The sequence below is a fragment of the Porites lutea genome, chromosome 9 (genome assembly GCF_958299795.1).
Source record: "Porites lutea chromosome 9, jaPorLute2.1, whole genome shotgun sequence".
Taxonomy (NCBI): domain Eukaryota; kingdom Metazoa; phylum Cnidaria; class Anthozoa; order Scleractinia; family Poritidae; genus Porites; species Porites lutea.
In genome coordinates this window covers 32,540,463-32,560,225 of record NC_133209.1, presented here as the reverse complement: position 1 = coordinate 32,560,225, position 19,763 = coordinate 32,540,463, and the positions used below count along the sequence as shown (strand labels likewise).

The following is a 19,763-nucleotide window of genomic DNA, read 5'->3' as shown; positions in this document are numbered from 1 at the left end:
GCAAAAAAAACTATGTGGTTTATTGGTGTTGAAGTAGAGCAAAAGACGAGTGCACCCTCTCCTAAAAAAAAATCCTAGATACGCCCCTGCGTTTGTTTGAGACGGTGCTTATTCCATTAGATCATTTAGGCTATCACGCCAAATTCGAGGCTGAAGCGAAACTGAACACGAGCTAACACGGTTGGATAACGCGAACTCAAAACTGATTGGGATGAAAATGTCAGGCACGTGAAAAGCACGATATCGCATATTATTTATTTGTGTTTATTTACTGGGACTGCTTTCATAATTTAGCATTTACTGGATGACTATCGTTGCGTAAAATACTGTGTAAAATTAAGTTTTATTGTGCATTTAAAAAAGGCACCGGCGGCGTCACATTTAGTACAGCGGCGAGGAGCTGGTTTTTTTTTTGTGCTGGAACTTATTTGACCATCCGCAAAATCCGCCAAAAAAGAGGTCTGCCAGGCTGTTTATCCGGTTGATGGCCTGGGCGGTAGCTAAGTAATTTGCATCAAACAGAGCGGTCACTCAGCTATTGAAAGTGTCACTCCCTCAAATCCAATATCCTTTGCTCATTCTACGCTCATAGCTTGGGTAAAGTAAATAGTGAAGCAGGCTGCCCATTTCTCAGGAAAGCAGAGCAAAGTTTCTTCGTTGTTTTGACTTTCTGAATACTCCTTCGAGAAAGATGACTTCCACGTGGATACTCGTGGTGTTGAGTGAGTATAATTTGAGTACATAATGACCATGGTCGAAAAATGTTATGGATTTGCTGTATTCTTCTTGCTTTATTTAGCAAGCCTAAGCGTCGTAGATTTTGAGATATTTTGTAATTTATGTGTACTCTATAAGCGTGCACATTAGTGGTTTTGTCGGCCCACAAGTTCTTTATTGCTAATATCAAAGTAGTTGACCAACGATGGCTGTTTCACCTGTTTCAATTCTTCATGTTGTTGTCGATTTTTTCCCATATCCATGGCCTAAGCAACTTTAATGTACAAATTCCTCTTCGTTAAGGCTTCGTTACTTAATTCATGTTAAGCAAAATAATTAACAGTGTAATTAAACTCGACTTGTGTGTGGTTTTATTCAGCATTGTAAACTCTTCGCTGTGGTGATACAGCGTTTTTACACAACTGTTGCTATATTTAACAATGACTACTAAAAACATAGGAAGTCACGTATTTCAAATTCGTCTTGTCCCATACAAAATTTGGCTCAAACTTTCTTTGTTTAATATCGATTTATATCGCTTGAGCTTGCTTGTGAAACTTGCCATCTTTTTCTGAATTTTCAAAAATAATATAAGCTAGCTTAAGCTTACATGTACAGGTATAGCAAATTGTCCCATTACTTGGACCTTATAAAAAACACAAATCACCGACGCACAGTGGCAGAATTTAGAACAAGCAACCATAAATTAATGATAGAATACGTGAGATACTGCACGCCCAAATTTCTGAACATCTCAGATTGTGTCAATACTGTTCTTTAAATGAACTCTTGCTAAACCGCACTATCACAAATAATTATCCTAATCTTCACCCATTGAGTGCGAACGATATGATACTTTTATAGATCTCTTTGTCTGCAAGAAACTTAGCCATTTTATTTTTCTGGCCTTCGAAAAACGTGAAACTAGATCATCAAACATAGCTACAATATAGTTAGCATTTTCTGTGTAATCTTAGCCATTATTATTATTATTTAGAATGAAAAGTGTTACTTTCTTTTCTTTTTTTTTTTCCTTTACCTTGACATAATCAATATTGTAATCACTAATGCATTCTACTCATGGAAATGCCAATAAATGTTGTTGTTGTAAGGATATATAGGTGTATACTGAAACCAGAACTAAAATAAGCCATTTGTACGATGAAGTCATTTTTTCTTTTATTTTTGTTCTAACAGTTTCCATTGAAACTGGGCTTACTTTGCTTCGTGAGTCTGAAGGCCAATTGCAAAGTGCTGTTTGACTTAATTCGTGCACAAGGAGAGCTTAAGGCTATGTTACACAAGATGATTTGCAATGTGTGGTTCCAGAAAATATCCATACCCCTCCCACGGAAGACTCTTCGATTTGCACCCCCCCCACCCCCCAGGATTTTCCATTCCAAGGGGATCTTTGATGACCCCCCTCCTCCCAGGAATTTCCAGAATTTTTAAGTGGGGACTTCTTCATGTCAAAGTGGATTTGGTACTTTAAAAAAACAGAAAGTGAATACTAACTCATTTACGAAAACATGGTTGAATTTTATTACAACAACTTAAACTTTTGTGAAGGTTATTATTCACCTAAACTTTTAGCTTCTTCGCCATCAAATTTGCAAATTATGTCTGTCTTGTTTTTATGTAAGGCCTTATAAGCTTAAACAATTGGGTTGCAAAGTTTAAAACATTGATTGTTCTAAGTTTTTGTGCTTACTCCGACGCGAACATTATGAAGAAAACTTTACTTTCACTCGCCTAAACAACTTGGAAAACAATAGCTAAAAATACCCAGAAAACAGAAACTTACAATTTTCCTTTCTGGCTGTTTATTTGTCTACACATTTTGTCAGTTTCTTCAGGTTGATTCTTATTTAAGGACCAAAAACTTCACTGACACACGCCAAAGCGCTAGGTTTCGTGAGCATCGTCACGATTGCTAAACTAATTTTACTAGTCAGGTAGCCGGGCCTTCTGAAGATCGAGCGAGAAATGGGAACGGAATTACTCTTGTCTCATCGCATTTTTTTACGAGTTACTACCCCGAATAACCACTGATAAAGCACGAAACGGATCAAAAATGCATTTCCTGCATGTGAAGGTAGCGAAAAGTGATGCTCAGTGAACAGATCTAGAAGTGAAAGCACTACAATGTTGCTCGGACGAAAACAAGACGAAGTTGGAAGTCTGGGGACAAGAATCCAGTCATGTCCGCCATGTTAAATCGATTCGACTTCGTTCCAAAGACACATCATTCTTCTGGAGATTGTAGCACTAGCTAACTCAAAGAAAAACAGAAACATTAAAGCTAATGATGTTAACCTCATCTCAATGGCCAGGAGTACTGATTTTTGTTTCAAAACAACGTACGTATGTTTTTGTGCTTACGATCGATTGTACGTTGCTTTCAATGTTATGTCTGTGGTTCGTCATCCTCTGGAAAAGTAGTTTCCCATAAACGTCCCCTACCCCTTGGAAATAACTGCCTTTGAACCCCCCTCCCCCTCAGAATTTCCAATGATCTTCCATGGGGTGGGTATGGATATTTTCTGGAACCACACAATGATGATTTCTAGGGCAACAAAGTTGGAACAGTTTATTGCAATGCTGTGTTTCACTTTAAATCAAAAGTTAAGTGATTTATAAAAATTGAGGCCTGGAAAAAAAAAACTGTAAGCCTCTCTGTAGCATTTGTTGGACAATGGGGTAGACATTAGGCCTGGGAATTTTTAGTATTAAAATAAGAGTGGAATTGCCTTTTTGGGAGAATTTTGGAGGCAATGGTGAATTTTTGCAAGAATACATAGATGGGCCTTGTTGAAGCAAATGGATATCATTAGATTTTATTGCTCAGTTGGTAGAGCATTGCAGCACAAATGCAGAGGCCAATCGTTCGAATCCTGTTGAAGTTCGGCAATTTTTTTTTTTGGGGGGGAGGGGGGGAGTTAATTTGCAGTTGCTTAAATTGCAATTACCACTGCGACGATCATATCTTCATTCAAATTTGTATTTGCGCATTTCACATTATCTTCATGAAAATTAAATTTGAGTTTACCAAGTTCCTTAATAATTTATATAGATTTAGCCAGGGCTAAAAGTGAAGCTCCTGTTAATAAATTTATGTTTCAAATCAAACAATAAACTTGTAATCCACAAATCAGTTAACTTAAGGGCACATTCATGGTACTTTTGAGGGAAAGGCTAAGTGATTTTAGAGAAAAATGATGTGCAAAACAGTCCAAGAGTAAACAAATCTTACATCGAGTTAATAGCCTTATATGTGCACCCAAAAAATAGCGATCATCTTCGATCACATTTAAGAGCCATAATGGCCCTTGCTCACAGTAGATTAGGCCTGGAAAATGAATCAGGCCAATTTTTTGCCATCGGCAAGTTTACCTTACGAAATATTGCCATCAAATCTGGTGGCATGCAAACCAGCCTTTTATACTTTTGATACATTACATCTGAGATGAAACGGCACTATGAGGCGCTGTTTTTATCATAAAGACCTTGGACAGAATACAGTATTCACAATTTTGCAAGACAAATTGCACTCATTCAATATTCAGGACGATCGAAGCACATGTGGGCTTTTAGTGAAACCATTCACTGAAGAAATTTCCAAAATCACCTATTGTGGCCAGCTGCTTCTCTTTTTTGACAAGTGCCAAATTTGCAGTGCGTACTGTCAAGTGTTTGAATGAACATTAATAGAGTTATGCTTCAACATAATAAAGAATTTATTATGTTTATTTTTTATTCAATGGCTTTATAATGATGTGTAATCTTAAAAACCGTTTGATACTTGCTGCATTCTGAGTACTCCTGCAAGTGATGTTCGAGAACGAATGAAAACAAATGGCACAGTGATTAAAATCACAAGAGAGACTACCAACAATCAAGAAAAGATTTGGTGAAACATTTTCAGAGACAACAATTTTCATTCACGAAGAAAGTATTAAAGTGTCTCTAAAAATCCTGGGTCTTTAAAGGGCATGTAAACCCAAAAATACAAGTTTATCCCCTAATATGTAAAAAAGTATTCTAAAAACAATTTTGCTATTATTTTCTACCAATTCGATGCCCCTAAGGCGAAAACACGGCTTTTTCTACGACAGATTAACTTCCGGTTAACAATATGAAATTACCTGTGACGTAACGAGTGGAACCAGTCTATTGCGCAACTTGATTATCACTATTGCGGCTCAATCGAGCGATAAGTGAGAGTTCGGATACTTCAGAGCAGAATTCATCCGACGAAAGTGATTTTTCCGACGTAAATTTATATGACAGCGATGTAGTTGAAACTTCAGAGCCTTCTGAAGACACAGGTCCGGGTCCCTATCGTTATGAGCCTCGCAGAGTTCAACGAGATGATGGACAACAACAACAACAAAGCCGTGAGGACGAAACCGAAAGTCAGACGGATCGTCTTGGCAACACAGACTGGTAATTTTTTTTTGTGACTTAAATTGTATTGCTTATACCTTTTGCCTTTATTTTGGAGTAATTTTATCATGAGACTAAGATCAACTCAAGCCATTATGAAAGAGGTCCTTACTTTTTTTATTGTAATTTAGGTGTGGAATGTGTCAGACGATGCCTTCAGTACCTGAAAACGTATGTTGTCATGAAAGAGGGCAAATATGGCAAAAAATTGAAGAGCAGACGGAGGTCCAAATGTCCTGTATAACAGAACATCCAGGATTTCAGTCTACTTGCTTGGATGTGAGGGTCCTTGAAACGGCGTATTATGCACATAGGCAACAACATGACACAGACAGTCATAGAGGGCACGAGTATGTTTACTAGTTCTGAAATTTTCACTATATACATAAAAAAATTATGAACAGTTTAAATATGACTGCATATTCGTAGTTATATATTTATTCCAACATTTTTCCTCTCGTTCGTGTCTAGAAAATTTCGCTACATCGCTTATCACCAACTTGTGCGATGGTGTTGGGGTTATCTTGGCAGAAAAGTAAGAGTGGCGCTCCCTTCCTGTGCAGTAAACAAAATACGCCAAAGATTTCCTGCGGATTTTGGCACCTCCTACATTGGTTTACAGCCACCAAACCTGCAATAATTAACCTATATTTTAACGAATAAGAATAAAAGTAAGAAAAAAAAAGCAATCAAACAAAGTGCGATATCTCTTCAAAAACATAACCAGTGTACGGCGGTACGTTACTTTGACGGACTGCCCTCATATTCTTCAATGTCATCCTCGGCTTCCTCAAGAGACAAATCAGTCGGTTGAACATAATCAAAATCTTTGTCATCGTCCACGCTGCATCCTCCTAGACTTTTAACAGGGCTGCATTCTGGTGTATTAGTGCTTAAAAGAGCTGTAACTATAAGGTCGCACTGCACTTGAAAATCGTCTCTCAAGGGTTCTAATTGTGTGCCTGCTGGATAGAGATTCTACATTAGATAATCGGTTAGGGGGCAAGAAAAAAGCGAGGTAAGATTATGTCTAAGCGTAACCTACCTTTACCTAGAGACGTTTCGTGCAGAATATCACATTCAACTGCTGCCTCTTTAAACCTGGGAGATGTCACATCTTCAGAGCAAGGACTTGTTTCAGTGTCGACGGGCATAGACTCAGAAGCTGACGTGACGGCGTTCGCAGCGACGGAGGCACGTTTGTTACCGGCCAATATCTGTGAAAAAAGATTGAATAAACTTGGGGAAGGGGGAACGGTTAATACTGACCAAACCAAAAAAAGTCCTTCTTAATTATTGCATTGGCGTACTTACCCTAGAAACTGATAACTTGTGTGCACCTCTACTAACTTGTTCGTGACCTTTTGCCAGAAGTCTGACTTGCAGGCGCCGATATTTCTTTTTCTTCGCTCTCCATAGTCGGCTAATTTACGCGCTTCGGGCAATACTTCGGGTCTCTGGGACTGAATTGCGGGCACCGAATCGCTTTTCAAATTGTTTCTTTTATCTTTGAGTCCCATTTTTACCATCCCATAATCCTCGAAACATTCGTGTGCAAAATGAGCGCCACAGATTATGGAGTGTTCTGTAGGTTGTAAGAAGTCTCCACATTTAATCCACTGGCGCCGAATTCTTTCTTCTTTTGGAAAAAATGAGTAAAATGCCCTGTTTTGTTTGAGTTGTTACAAGATCCAAAGACACACCGCTTTACCATTGTCAAACCAAAAAAATATTCTTGTAGGAAACTAGACAACACACGTGTTCGTAAAGGTCCCAAAGATGTTTTTGACTTCCGATGGGCAGAGATTCCACTCGAGACGTCACAACAAAGATGGCGGAATCAAAATGGCGGACGAAGTGAACTTTCAGAGGTGATTTCTCGGGTCAAAATGCGCTTGTATCAAAAAAAAGATAGAAGATTTATGAAGTACTTTCGGTATACATCCTACTCATATCAAACAAAATTGTAGCATTTTTGGGTTTACATGCCCTTTAAGCTTAAAGCTTAAGTTTATTTTTTAAGTCGACCTCCTGGTGTTTGCTTTTTTCAAAGATGAACAAAGGCAAGAAAATCACTCAAAATTTTAAATTTTGTTTATAGCCGAAATTATAACTAAATATTCTTCCGAATGTTTTCTTCCTATTTGCAGTGAGAAAATGTCTAAAGGCCTTTTGAAGTTCTGTAAGCTTGTATCAAACCTGATACTAGGTCAGATTATTGTCTCAGATCTTACAAGCGTGCATAAACTAGCCACATAAACTATGCTTGAGTTCATGAAATCAGATAAAGAAAAAGACAAACATCAAATACAATAATAACTCAGGCTTACCATTGCGAATGCTGCTCCTGAAAGCTATCAAGTAAGGCCATAATCGCGTGATACTTTTTAACCCTCTTACGCATTGAGCAAGGTGGAAAACAAAAATGATGCCATCCGAAATTAGATTTCCGACTTTGACAAGTGGCACATTTGTCAACCAAAAACCCAATAAATTTATGGCAGCTGTATTTCATTTTGTACATCCAGTGGAAAAAGACAGTTAAAAACATGGCAATTTGACACAAAACTCTGTCAGCTTCAGTTTCAAGATGCTGCATAAATTTTCCGCATAAACTCACCTGTCAAATTTTGACCAATCAGCTCCTAAAAATTGTAGGTAGGTCTTGACCAACTTCTGACGATGGTGAGAAACGTCAAAATCTCTTCCCTGCCTGTAATAGCTCACTGAATCAGGTCCAAGGTCAGTTTGAAAGCAAAATTTTAATAGTACGGCACATAAACACAACATATTTCATATGAATTTTAAAAAAATTAAACTTGAGCCTGCAATCATTTAAAAACTAGTAAAAAAATACTCAACCTTGATGGGTCGACACCTGAGCCTGTGATACGGTCAGGTGATACTGGTCAGTGGATATTCTGTTTTGAAAGCTGTCAGTTGATCATAACATTGATGCGCAATAATGCAATATTAGTTTGCTGCTGGGCTCCCAAACTAGCTATAAAGTGTGTGATTAAACATTGGTTTCCCTGTGGTGCGGACAGACAGTCATTCATTCAGTGTACGGTCACGTGATTACCAAATTTTCTGGGATGGATAGATTTTCTTATCCATGGTGCTCCGCCAAAAATGGAGTCTGTATGAGCATTGAATGATCAGTAGCATGGTTCACGAGTACAAATGAAATTTGGCACATATAAATTACAATATCTCCTCAACGTTAGCAGCTACAAAGCTGTCCCCTGGCACAAACAATAACAACATGTTGAACTACAGATCCGCCAAAAATCGTAGATATTTATTGAATTCTACATTTTTTAGAAATTTATTTTTTACAAAAATGTGCATCATTCGGGCCGTCACGCATAACATTCACACGCAGCAAATTATCATTTTGGTAACATTTCATGTTTTAACCATAATAGATTTGAGCCGAACTAGTATCCTTATAAATCAAAATTATTCATAGATTTCAGCTGTATAGGTCAAACTTTGTCAGAAAAATCGGTCTGTATGTGATTTAGTTATGATTGTAATAATGTGCCTTTGCAGAGTAATGAAGCAGCAGAAGTAACTTTTATATGACTCTTTTGAATGCGTTTTTGCATTAACTGGTTTGAAAGACAAGTCATCAACATTCATTCAAACTTGGATAAAAATAATACCAAACTAAAAAAATTAATTTAAAGCTCTTTAACTTTGAAAACCTCTCACAGTTTCTGATCACAGTCTTCTGTGCCAGTTCTATTGTAGAGAAATTAATAATCACGCAATGATTGCTTTGTTTGGTGATTTACGGGATTTACATGAGATTTTCTCGATTTCTCGTCCATGTGAATCATCATTAGTAAACTCACATCTCATTTCTGTGGGCTTTATCTTCTTGTAAGTTTTAACAGCCGATAATTTAGACTGCGTGAATTGTTATTTTGTTTACATTGAAAAAATATTAAAGGCTTAAAGTGCATCAGGTTGATTACATGTATATTTATCCTGAAAACGTTTTCTAGCGAGACCCCGGTGATATTTGGTGCAATGAACTTTGAAATTGAATAGCAAACTAAAATAATCTCATTTTGTGGTTAATGAAACTGCAAATAAAGTGGGCCACCAAACTTCGCTGTCATGTTTTGTTCGCTACACAACACACTGGTCTACACAATCAAATAGTACAAGATGGCATTTCAAGCGTGGCAAATAAATGTGAAAGATGAAACGTTCAAGTGAGAATGGAGCAAAGAAAATTTACCAGTCCCCTTCAGTAACTAAAGATCTTTCTGAAATTCGCAATGCTATGTCATGAGTGAAGACATTTCGAATAGCTAAAGTATAAAAGACAGACAAGACATCCGTTACTTGCGTTATACCAAAAACCATTCATTGCTTAATCTTCGCCATTCATGCCACAAATGCTGTACTTGATCCAGACCGGGCGTAACCTTCCTGATGTCCGTGACCTCAAGAATGTCCACTGTTGAAGCTCTCTAATAGATCTTTTGCACTGCCACAATGTACTTACAAATACATGTACCTGCCAACCCCCGGAGTACAAAAATCTGGAGATGTTTAGAGGTCTTTGCATTCGCAACTTGCCCATCTCCCATTACACACCTTATTTGCCCCCCAAAATTTTGCATAGCCTTTGTTTTTCATTTCTCCTGGGTATTAAAACTGTCCCAAGAGGAATCGAAAACAACCCTCATGCAAAATTTTTGGGAGCAAATGAGGTGCATTGTCATTTTCAACAATGTCTGAATACTCTCTGAAAATCACCCAAAGGCTTTCTGAATGTTTCCGATGTCGATAACTGCGTGCAAAAGCCGCGCCAACTTCCTACGATGTATTGTGCAGTTTGATTGGTTGATTTCTGACCAATTACGATACTTGTTAAATGTTTAACAATTTTGATTGCCCTGTCTTATGTTTTCTGATCAAGAACAGCTCAAACAAGAGCAGTAACTCCACTTCCTGTTTTAGTTTCCTTTTTCACATCTCGAACATAACAAAATTAATGAAAAAATTTTGAAAAAGGCCATGGTAGATTTTTCCCTGGGAGGCTAGATTTGATGCTCTAACCAAGGGACCGGGCGATTTGATGAAAAACTTTGAGTCTCCTGGGAAAACCGGGAGAGTTTGCAGGTATGCATACATGTAATAATTTCTTCTAGGGAGCTTTTAGATCTTTGTTGTCCACAATACTATAGTTGTGACCTTGATTATATTTTTGTGTTGCAGTTAACATTTTGGTCAACATTGTGCCTGCTCAATTGCAAGATCGTAAGTTTTTCTTGTACTTACATAATTTGTTGTAAATACAATTCACATGTCTGCCTCACTCTCTCCTTTAGCAGTATCAGTGCTGGTTTTAATGATGAAGTCAGGGTCAAATTCAGAAGTTAATGCATTGCAATCTACATGTAGCAAAAATCAAACCAACAAATTCATAAGCAGAGTTTGCTATATTTTGCTTATGACATTGTTGCTTATCTTCAAGTGAAAACTAATAATGTCATACATGCAGATGCAAGCAGAATTGGGGGAATAAGCCAATAAAAATAACTTAATTATGAAGCTGGTTCATAAGGGAAATTACATGAATCTAACTCCATCTCCTGTTTTTGGCTTGCATTTGGAGCTATATTATTTTTAGAAAACAATTTTATTACATCAATAGCTTTGTTATTATGTTGTGATGAATCTTCTTGTAACATAAATGTTACAAATCATTTGAAAAATTGGCTAATTTTATGAAATGATTTACATTGTATAGACAAGGTAACTTTTTCTATTAAACTTCTAAAGTAATAAGATTTATAAAAAATAATGGTTGATTCTTATTTAATGTTATTTTCAAAATACAGTGTAACTTTTTATTTTATCAAGTGGTGCTGGTAATTGGAGTGACTAAATGATTTTGGAGCAAACTCCAGTGAATGAGATTACTATAGAGCCTTTTGCAGCAAATTCAAAGTGGGATATTTATAGGTTTAAATTTAAACTAAATAACTTTTTGCAGTATTGATCCTTTTTTCCCCACATGTACCTGTATTCTACCTTAAATACAATCAAGATGTGTTGTGTGAAAAAGTACTCAGATGTATGCATTCTTGTTTTTAACTCCTTATAGCTTGCGTAGCTGGAGTTAATATCAGTGGGGCATCAAGTGGATTTGTAGCAAGCCCCAATTTTCCAAACAACTTTGGTCCTTCACAAGTGTGTGTTTGGACTATCACAGTTCCCAGTGGACGAATCAAGTTGTCTTTTTTGAATTTTACTTTGGAGCAAGGTCAGACTACTGATTGTAGAGGAGCACCAGGTGGTGCCCTTGTTGAAATCACAAACATTGCATCAAATGATGGTCGTGAACCCTTTACGCTGTGTGGTCAAAACATTCCTGATCCAGTGTACTCTGATACCAATTCCATTCAGATTACCTTGAAGACGGCCTCCAATGAACTTCCAGGATTCAATGCTTCATATGAGACAGTTACTGATGAAATGTGTAAGTTCCTTTGTGTTATTCATGTGTTTTCCATAGTAACATGTACAGATGTACAATATTGATTTTTTCCAAAGCTCTCCTAAACAGCCACCTCAGAAAATTTAAGCTGGTTGCTTACTAGAATGAGCTCTTGTAAGCGAGCGCGTGGTGAAACAATAGAGGGTAGTCGCTTACGAGAGCTTCAGAACCTTATTAATAAGTCATAAAGAAAATACAGAAGATAATTGTCTTTATATCTGATATAGGCACGGCTAAACTTTACATCCAATTTTTTAGACCCTTAGCATTGTGTGCAGTTTCAGTTAAGGCACTGTGCAAAGAAAGTAGTGTCCGATAGCCCGGGGCTAGTGGATTTTGCTATCGGGCTAGTGAATTCTGTTATTAACTTGCCCGATGGGCAAGTGAATTTTTTTGAGGAATTCAAATTACAGAAGAATTACTGTGAACTCAATCTGCTGATCAAAACGTTTTTGGGGCTAGTTGAAATGACATTTTGGGCTACTAAATGTTAGCTTCAGCTTGCCCGAATGGCAAGCTGTAAAAATGACTTTCTTTGCACCCTGATTAAGGTGATGAATAATACTCTGAGTGGTCACTTACAAGAGCTTAAAAACAAAGAAAACGTCTAGTTGGGTAAATTACGCCAAAAGGTGGTCGCGGTCACTTGCGGGAGCAGTTGCTTATGAGAGCTTTTGATTACAAAGTTTAATTAAGTCACAGTTCAAACAGGGTTTCATAAAGGTGGTCGTAACTAGAGCTGGTTGCTTATGAGAGTGATCACAAGGAGGGCATTGACTGTAGTTAAGTCAAGGGTGTTACATGTGTCATTAAAACAGTGTTTTTTTTTCTTTCCTTTTAAGTTCCTTTGGGCCCTATTTTTTGAAGCAGGATTTGGGTTTTTACCAGCACATTCTAGTGCAATGTAATTCAAATGTCATCTCTTGTCTGTCTGTCTGTTAATTGTTTATTATTTTATTTATTTACATTGTACAATGTATTTATCCCTTTTAAGCTACACTTTAAGTGAAGTGGTTATTTTTCAATTGTTACCGGTATTACTTTAGCCGTTTATACCATTGAGGTATGTTACATGTACCCTTCCCTTTGAACTCGCCCCACCATATGTCCTACTATAACTGGAGTTAAAAAATATATATATTTATCACTTTTTGTCATTGTTTCACTGTTCATTGAAATCAGTTAGTTTTATGTCTTTTTAACTGCATTTTATTACATATTATCTTATTTTACTACTTAGTGTGCCCAAGTGGAATAAACTTGACAGACATGTCAGGAGTTATTACAAGTCCATTCTATCCCAGGAAGTATCCTCTTAACCAGAACTGTTTCTGGGAAATCTCTGCCAGTAAAGGCAATTTTGTGAAGCTAGATATTACAGCCATGCAAATTCAACGTTGTGGTGCAGAAGGGGTCTGTGCGTGTGATTATTTGGAAATTCTTGATGGCTTTCTGGGCTCTAGTCTGTCACCAGGTGCTGCAAGTGGAAAGCTATGTGTTGAAGACAGGTTCACTCCACCGTTGTTTTATTATTCAACCAATGAACGTCTGAGGGTGAGGTTTGTCGCTGATGGTCAAATTGAAAAACAGCAAAGAGGATTTACAGCAACTTACACCATGCTGAACTATACCCCACCAGGTATGTGTATCACTGTTGAGATCACAATTGATTTATAACTGGTGCAAAATATAATGTAGTTAAGATATTATTGCCAAATGTAATAAAGGCCACGAAATGTGTTTTGTCTTGACCTCTATACTTTGTGTAAGTACTATTTTTACTGAGAGCCTAGTTAGTTTCGCTTGCGTAAGCAGCGGGACTCATAATCTGCAACGCGTTTTTTATCGTATTTAGGAGACAAAAAAGGAATCATTGTGCCAGGCGTTCCTTGCGGAGACGGTGGAAATTGGGACTAAGAATCGTTGCGTGATCGAAGCCACGCTTGCTTTGCAAAGAAAGCTTAAGAAAGAGTAAATTTAGAGCTTTTCCGAAACGTGTTGGTTCACGAATGCTATGGCTTGAAAGCGTTGATCACTTCGGAACAAGTGAACACTACTGAGTGGTCGGAAAAAAAAAAAGAATCTTAATTAGCAAAACTGCGATGATCGGGTGTAAACTTTTATTGTATGTAAATGGTCTTGTGATGAGCATGCGGTTTATTTTCGGCGATGATTGAAATGACGTACCATGTAAATCACTTTTTTGATCTCTGGCAATGATGTAATTTTTCTGGAATCTAGGCCCTTGAATTTTCGTCTATTCATACACGCGACGCGTATAGCCCGTGACCGCAGACGTATTTCCGGTGGTCTCTAACACGCGTACTAAAGTAATTCAGAAACAGAAAGTACCGACGTCGATGAAGTAGTAAGTAAAAACCTTTAGCGAGTGAATACTGTTTCGTGTGGAATTTATTGCCTCCTTTTTTAAACGTACTAATAAAAAGTGAGTGTTTGTCTGTAAATGCAGATTAATCTAATCCCGGCTAGTTTGTCTGCAAATCAGTGCTGAAAGCATTGTTCTAAACCCCAATGGACTCATAGCCCGTTCGACGCCTGCTACGCAGGCTAATGAACTCAACAAATTACTGTCATGCGTATCGAATTTCCCTTCAACCTTATTGGCCAATCGAACAATGACATTTTTAATGGCCAGTCATGGTGCCTACTCTAATCTTGGTACACAGCTGGGGCACCCAGAGCAAGAAATTCTGGACTGGCTCACAGTTGAAGTCAACCAGCAGCCGTTTAGGTGGATACAATGTATCAGACTACATATATGCCACATAAGGCTCCACACCGTATTATGGTGCAAGGTTTCCTGCTGTGTGTGTACATTACACACCGAGAGGGTGATGTAAACTGGACTCCCTTGAAAGGTTGAAAGTCGAGTCAAAATAAAACAAGGCCCACGGATATAATTACCTGATCACAGCGTGTGTACTTAACTGAGTCGAGTTTGTAACTGAAAAGAAAAAAGGACGGGGGTGAGGTTGGGATGAGACAAGCCAGTCTGCATTTAGACAGCATGGCTTACTTCAATCTTGAGTCTCGAAGGCTGGTGGCTGAAAATGTTTGGTTTAAATAATAATAATAATAATAATAATAATAATAATAATAATAATAATAATAATAATAATAATAATAATAATAATAATAATAATAATAATAATAATAATAATAATGTAGAAAATAACATAAAATGTCAGTCTATAATTATTATAACTTGAACTTACCGTTCAACATCATTTCTTTTTTTAGAGTGTCCTACTGAACCAATCCAGTTATCTGGTAATGGTTCATTCAGCAGCCTTAACTACCCTATGGCCAACTACCCTTCAGGAAGAAACTGTTCCTGGATCATTACTGCTTCAGTTGGCAAACGCGTGAAGGTGGAAATCAAGGACTTCCATATGGGAAATTGTGATGATTGCAGTAGTGACATTTGTAGTCGCGTGGAGTTTTTTGATGGCCAAACAACAGATTCACCATATCTGGGTCGATTTTGCACTGGCTCTAACTTAACGGCAGTAGTTTCAAATGGTCGGTTTATGCGTGTGAAGTTCTACTCTTCATTTAGCCCTGATCGTGGTTTTAGAGCTGAATATGTGGAGTCATTTGATGAACCAAGTCCTACTCAAACACCACCTCCAACGACAATAACTACAGCCAAACCTCCTACTACAGGTATGCATTCACCTGTTCCTTTGAAATTGTAGATTCTCTAAACCCCCTCGACCAAGGCCCAAAAAGGGTCAAATGTCCCATTCCAGGCGATATACAATGTAGCCTCCTTTGCCAAATTGAATAAGACGTCTATTGTCAAGCGAGCTCGTATTAATTTGCCCTGAACATTTTTAAAAGACGTAACGGCTAGCTTAGGGAGAGTTGTTGTTGTAGCCCTTGTAAGTATATTAGGAGAAAGGAGTAATATCCGTAGGTCTACTGCGCATTTAATACATGTACCTCTCTAAACAGAAACCAGTAGCTTAATTTGAAGGTTACCCGCTTGCTTCAGGGCTTACTTGCTTCCCATCCATGAAGCGTCTTCGATTAAACTGTGGATGCCTAATATCCTATATCAAATTAAAACTTACAGATTTGTCTATCCAAGTTTTTCCAACTTATTTGTACAAAGCAAGCAAACAATCGAACAAAAACAAAAGTAGACGGCCCTTCTTTTATAATTTTTAAATGGAAACATCCGAATCAGCCTTTGAAAGCTAAAAGGCGAACCTCTTTTTGTATGTTTAGCTAATTTTTGGACTCACAGCGCGAAAAAAAATGCGATAAAAAGTAACAGAAAATTATTTTTATTGTAAATAAGGCTAAAAATATTGGGATGATTATGCAGAAATGCCTCCTTCCCAAAACTTTGACATCTTTTGCAAACTACCCTTTAAGTTTTATGTCAACAACAAGAGCTAAAAAAAACATTCGGCAGTTAAACAGTCACCGCAGTCGTCAGCCTCTTTCCCAGTTGTCCTCGGCAGTCTTGGATATCACGTCACCTGTCAAACTTATCGGCAACCTCGCTCCCAGGTTTCTCTGTTGAGGGAGAAAGGAAGCGAGAGAACCCTGGGAGAGAGGTTGGCTTGTCGGGAGAGCTCGTGTTATCGCGCTCAGTTCCAAGCCTCCTCAATCACTCGGATCAGGCGCGAACTGCCCTAGGGAAAAGGCTGTATCGTAGGTTTTATTCAGATAAAAGGTTCTACTCCAGCTTGTCCTTTATTTTGAGTAAAAGATCAAAATGTTAACGACGTAGTTGATGGGGGCTGAAGGTACAGTTGAACCCCGCTTTTAGTCCGATACACACAAGGGATTTTGCTCCCGGAGCGTGCTCTAGGGGCACGCTGCGGGAGCAAAGCTCCTCCTTGTGTACCAACGATTTCATAGGTAGACTTCATCCTCGGGAGCAGAATTTCCACCCCGCAAAATGCTCCACGATATTTAACTGGTTAAATATTTGGGAGCAAGCTCCCGGGGCAAATTGAGCGAACTTGAAAACGCTCCCTCGTGTGTACTGACACGTGCAAAATGAGCCTGGAGCATGCTCGGGGAGCAAAACTCCTCGTGTGTATCGGCCTTTACGGACACCCGCTTAATACGGGTACCCCCTCCGTTTATACGGACACTTTCTATGGCCTCTTGAGTGTCCATGTTAACGAGGTTTGACTATAATTATATGGTAGCTTCGCGCGAAAACAGAGCAGCAACTTTGCAACCTCAAGCATTCTTTTCTTATTTTTAGGAGCAGCAGCAATATCCATCATCTTGTTACTGGTCATCCTACCATCATTTATTGCCACAATGTTTTCGCCGTGAAGCAGCATCCCTAGCATATGGCAGTTACAAGTCATTTTCCGTTTTCTGATGTGTTTAGGGTACAGCATACCTTCATTGGGGGTCTACACGAAAGTCCTTGAATCTTGGGTATCACAGTTTGTCTCTGTTGCTTGTAAATTTAAATGTAACTAACGCCATCGTTAACTTTCATAGCGAGTAAAGCGAGTGAGTGGAAAACTTCACCAAATGGACTAGACATCTGTAATACAGTCCCTTTAAAATAATCACCAAAATAATCATCGCATCTGTTGGTGTCTGTATGTGCTGATCGAGACGTTCGTTCTAGTGTTATAGACTCCAAAACAGCCCGTACTTTTGCGTAGGTCGTGACCTCGCGAGCTGTCGTGTGGGACTCACGTTCTTCGCGCCAAAATCTCACGCAGTTTCGTCCTTCGCTCCTCAAAAAACCGATTTTGAGGGAAAAAAGGACTGCTTTGCAGTTTATATATATTACGTAATCTATGATGAGAAATCGTGGACCTGAGCAAGTATTGTTTTTTTTTTTTCAATTTTATTTTTTAAGTAGTTAGTATTTTTTATTGTGGTTCTATTGTCACTGGTTTCCAGAAATGCAGGGCCTCCCTATCTTGGTTGTTGTTTTTTTTTTTGTCGTTTTCAAATTTTTTGTATTTCACTGCTCCTGATTTCAAACAGTAGTGTTTGTGGGGCCTTTTTTCTAGTGGTCTGTTACTTTGTGATGACTTTTGTTAAAAAAATGAGTTTCTTATTACCCTGCATTTCTGGACATATCAAAGTTCAGCACTCTCAAGGCGACAGTGGCGAGGACAAAGTCCCTTGTTTGTATCCATGGTATTTAGATTAGTAGTATTATTCATTATAAATAATAGCCAGAGCCGTAGCTGGACCTGTTGAGCCAGACAAATTAAGTCTGTGAATGGATTTGTTTTCTTTAGACTCAGTTATTTGGATTATAGTGACTTGCAATTGTTTGCCATTTTCATATTCGAAGTCGATTTTTCGGTGACATATTTCATGACAAGTGCTGAAAATAGCGTTTCGGAGCCTCCAAATTTGAAAATCCTCTGGGGGAGGATACCCCCAGGCCCCCCTACAAGGTTCTGGCGATAATGGCCCCCCGTAACAAAAAACCTAGCTACGGCCCTGATGGCACAAGTCGGTTTGTTGAGGGCTGATAGTCAGCGCTCTACAACACAACAATCAATAGTATTGTTCTCCATAGCATTTTAAAAATGTTGCTTAAAAGCTCGGTTTTGGAAATTAGACCCCCTTTTTCAAAACTGAAATAGCACTATAGACCAGTAGCTTTTACCTTTAGCAGCTTCATATTTGATTAAATTGTAACAGGGTGAAAGGGAAATGCGGGAACCGAAGAAGTTCTTCATTGTTAAACATCCTATTGTCAACTGCTGATGTTAATGATCACAAGCGCATTGCTTCCGTTTTGAATGATCTGTGGCTTGGTGAAGCAGTTTTTAATAGTCAGATTAGTGCGAGTGTGAAGTTTTATTCAACGTTTTCGACGCGTTGGTTTCCTCTTTTAACCCCTCCTCCCCTATAATAATACTCAAAGGAAAATTTCTAAAAAATAGTTCTTTGCAGCGAAACTTCTGCCAAGGAGGTTTTATTTGAATGATAACTAAACAGCGGTAGATTTCGTCCTCGACACATTATAAAATAACAAGTTTGCTCCGGTAAAATATATTTGCTTGGAGCTCTTGTTGGTTCGTTTGATCCTGCACGTGTTTTATTGTAACTGGCTAGAGTAGTTAAAAAGAGTTTGGTGTTGGCTGTATAGTGAGTTCCGTCATAAACGAAACGGGCCTGGAATAAATGATTGTGCGTACCTGATTTCCAATGGAAGTGCGAAAGGGAAGAGGATAAAACATCCCTATGAGGATTACATACCTGTAGTTTGCCAGAAGTAGAAGGGTTAAACTCACACATGTAGAATTGTAGAAATGCTGAGTCAATTGAGCAATGCAAAATAAAAGGTCATTTCAGGTTTCATTCCAAAAATAAATGGTGTTGAAACATGGACGTGCTATGGAAAGTCTCTGTCTTATGACCAAGTGAAACAGGGTTCGTACAGGTCATGGAAAACCTGGAAAGTCATGGAATGTAAGAATTTCATTTTCAAGGCCTGGAAAGTCATGGAATTTAATTTTCCGTCCTTGAAAGTCATGGAAAATTCAAGTTTTGTTTGGTAGATTAGTTACTGCAGGTGATAAAGCAAGGATAATACAAGATATTTAAAGAGGAGCAATTAAACAGCGTGAACGACACGCAGTTTGGTGGATACCAGAGTTTGTTTCTGTTTAACTGTTTAAGGTAAAAAATATGCTAAAACAAGTAAAGTTCTGAAAATTTTCGAAAGTGACAGCTAAACCCAAGGTCATAGAAAACTAGAAAAAGTCATGGAATTTGAAGAACTCAAAAGAGTACGAACCCTGTGATATGAACAATCATTTGAGTAACACTCGTTTCATCCTTTTTTTGGCTCCATACCCTAAAGGTTCTGCGACAGCTCTACCCGCGGGGGCATTTGTGGTTTACCTTAACCTACAAAAAGCTACACGTCACCCTGTCCCTGACGACTATCCACGTCATTTTTTTAAAAGGGTAATCCTCCCTGTAGCCTGCGAGGAGAGGCAACATTTTCGCGGTATGAACTGACGTTGCACGCTAGCTCATACGAGAAAATGTAGCCTCTGCTAGCAAGGTATCCTTCCTGGAACCCTAATGGGAAAAG

General features: G+C 38.3%; 1 protein-coding gene across 1 annotated transcript; it reads left to right on the top strand.

The window, feature by feature from the left end:
• Window positions 1–566: 566 nt before the first annotated feature.
• Window positions 567–19,051, top strand: LOC140949253 (tolloid-like protein 2). Its single transcript, XM_073398478.1, has 6 exons — window positions 567–722; window positions 10,402–10,443; window positions 11,294–11,668; window positions 12,927–13,325; window positions 14,948–15,373; window positions 16,938–19,051. The coding sequence occupies exons 1-6, from the start codon at window positions 692–694 to the stop codon at window positions 17,009–17,011; spliced, it is 1,347 nt and encodes a 448-aa protein (XP_073254579.1). The 5' UTR covers window positions 567–691; the 3' UTR covers window positions 17,012–19,051.
• Window positions 19,052–19,763: the final 712 nt, after the last annotated feature.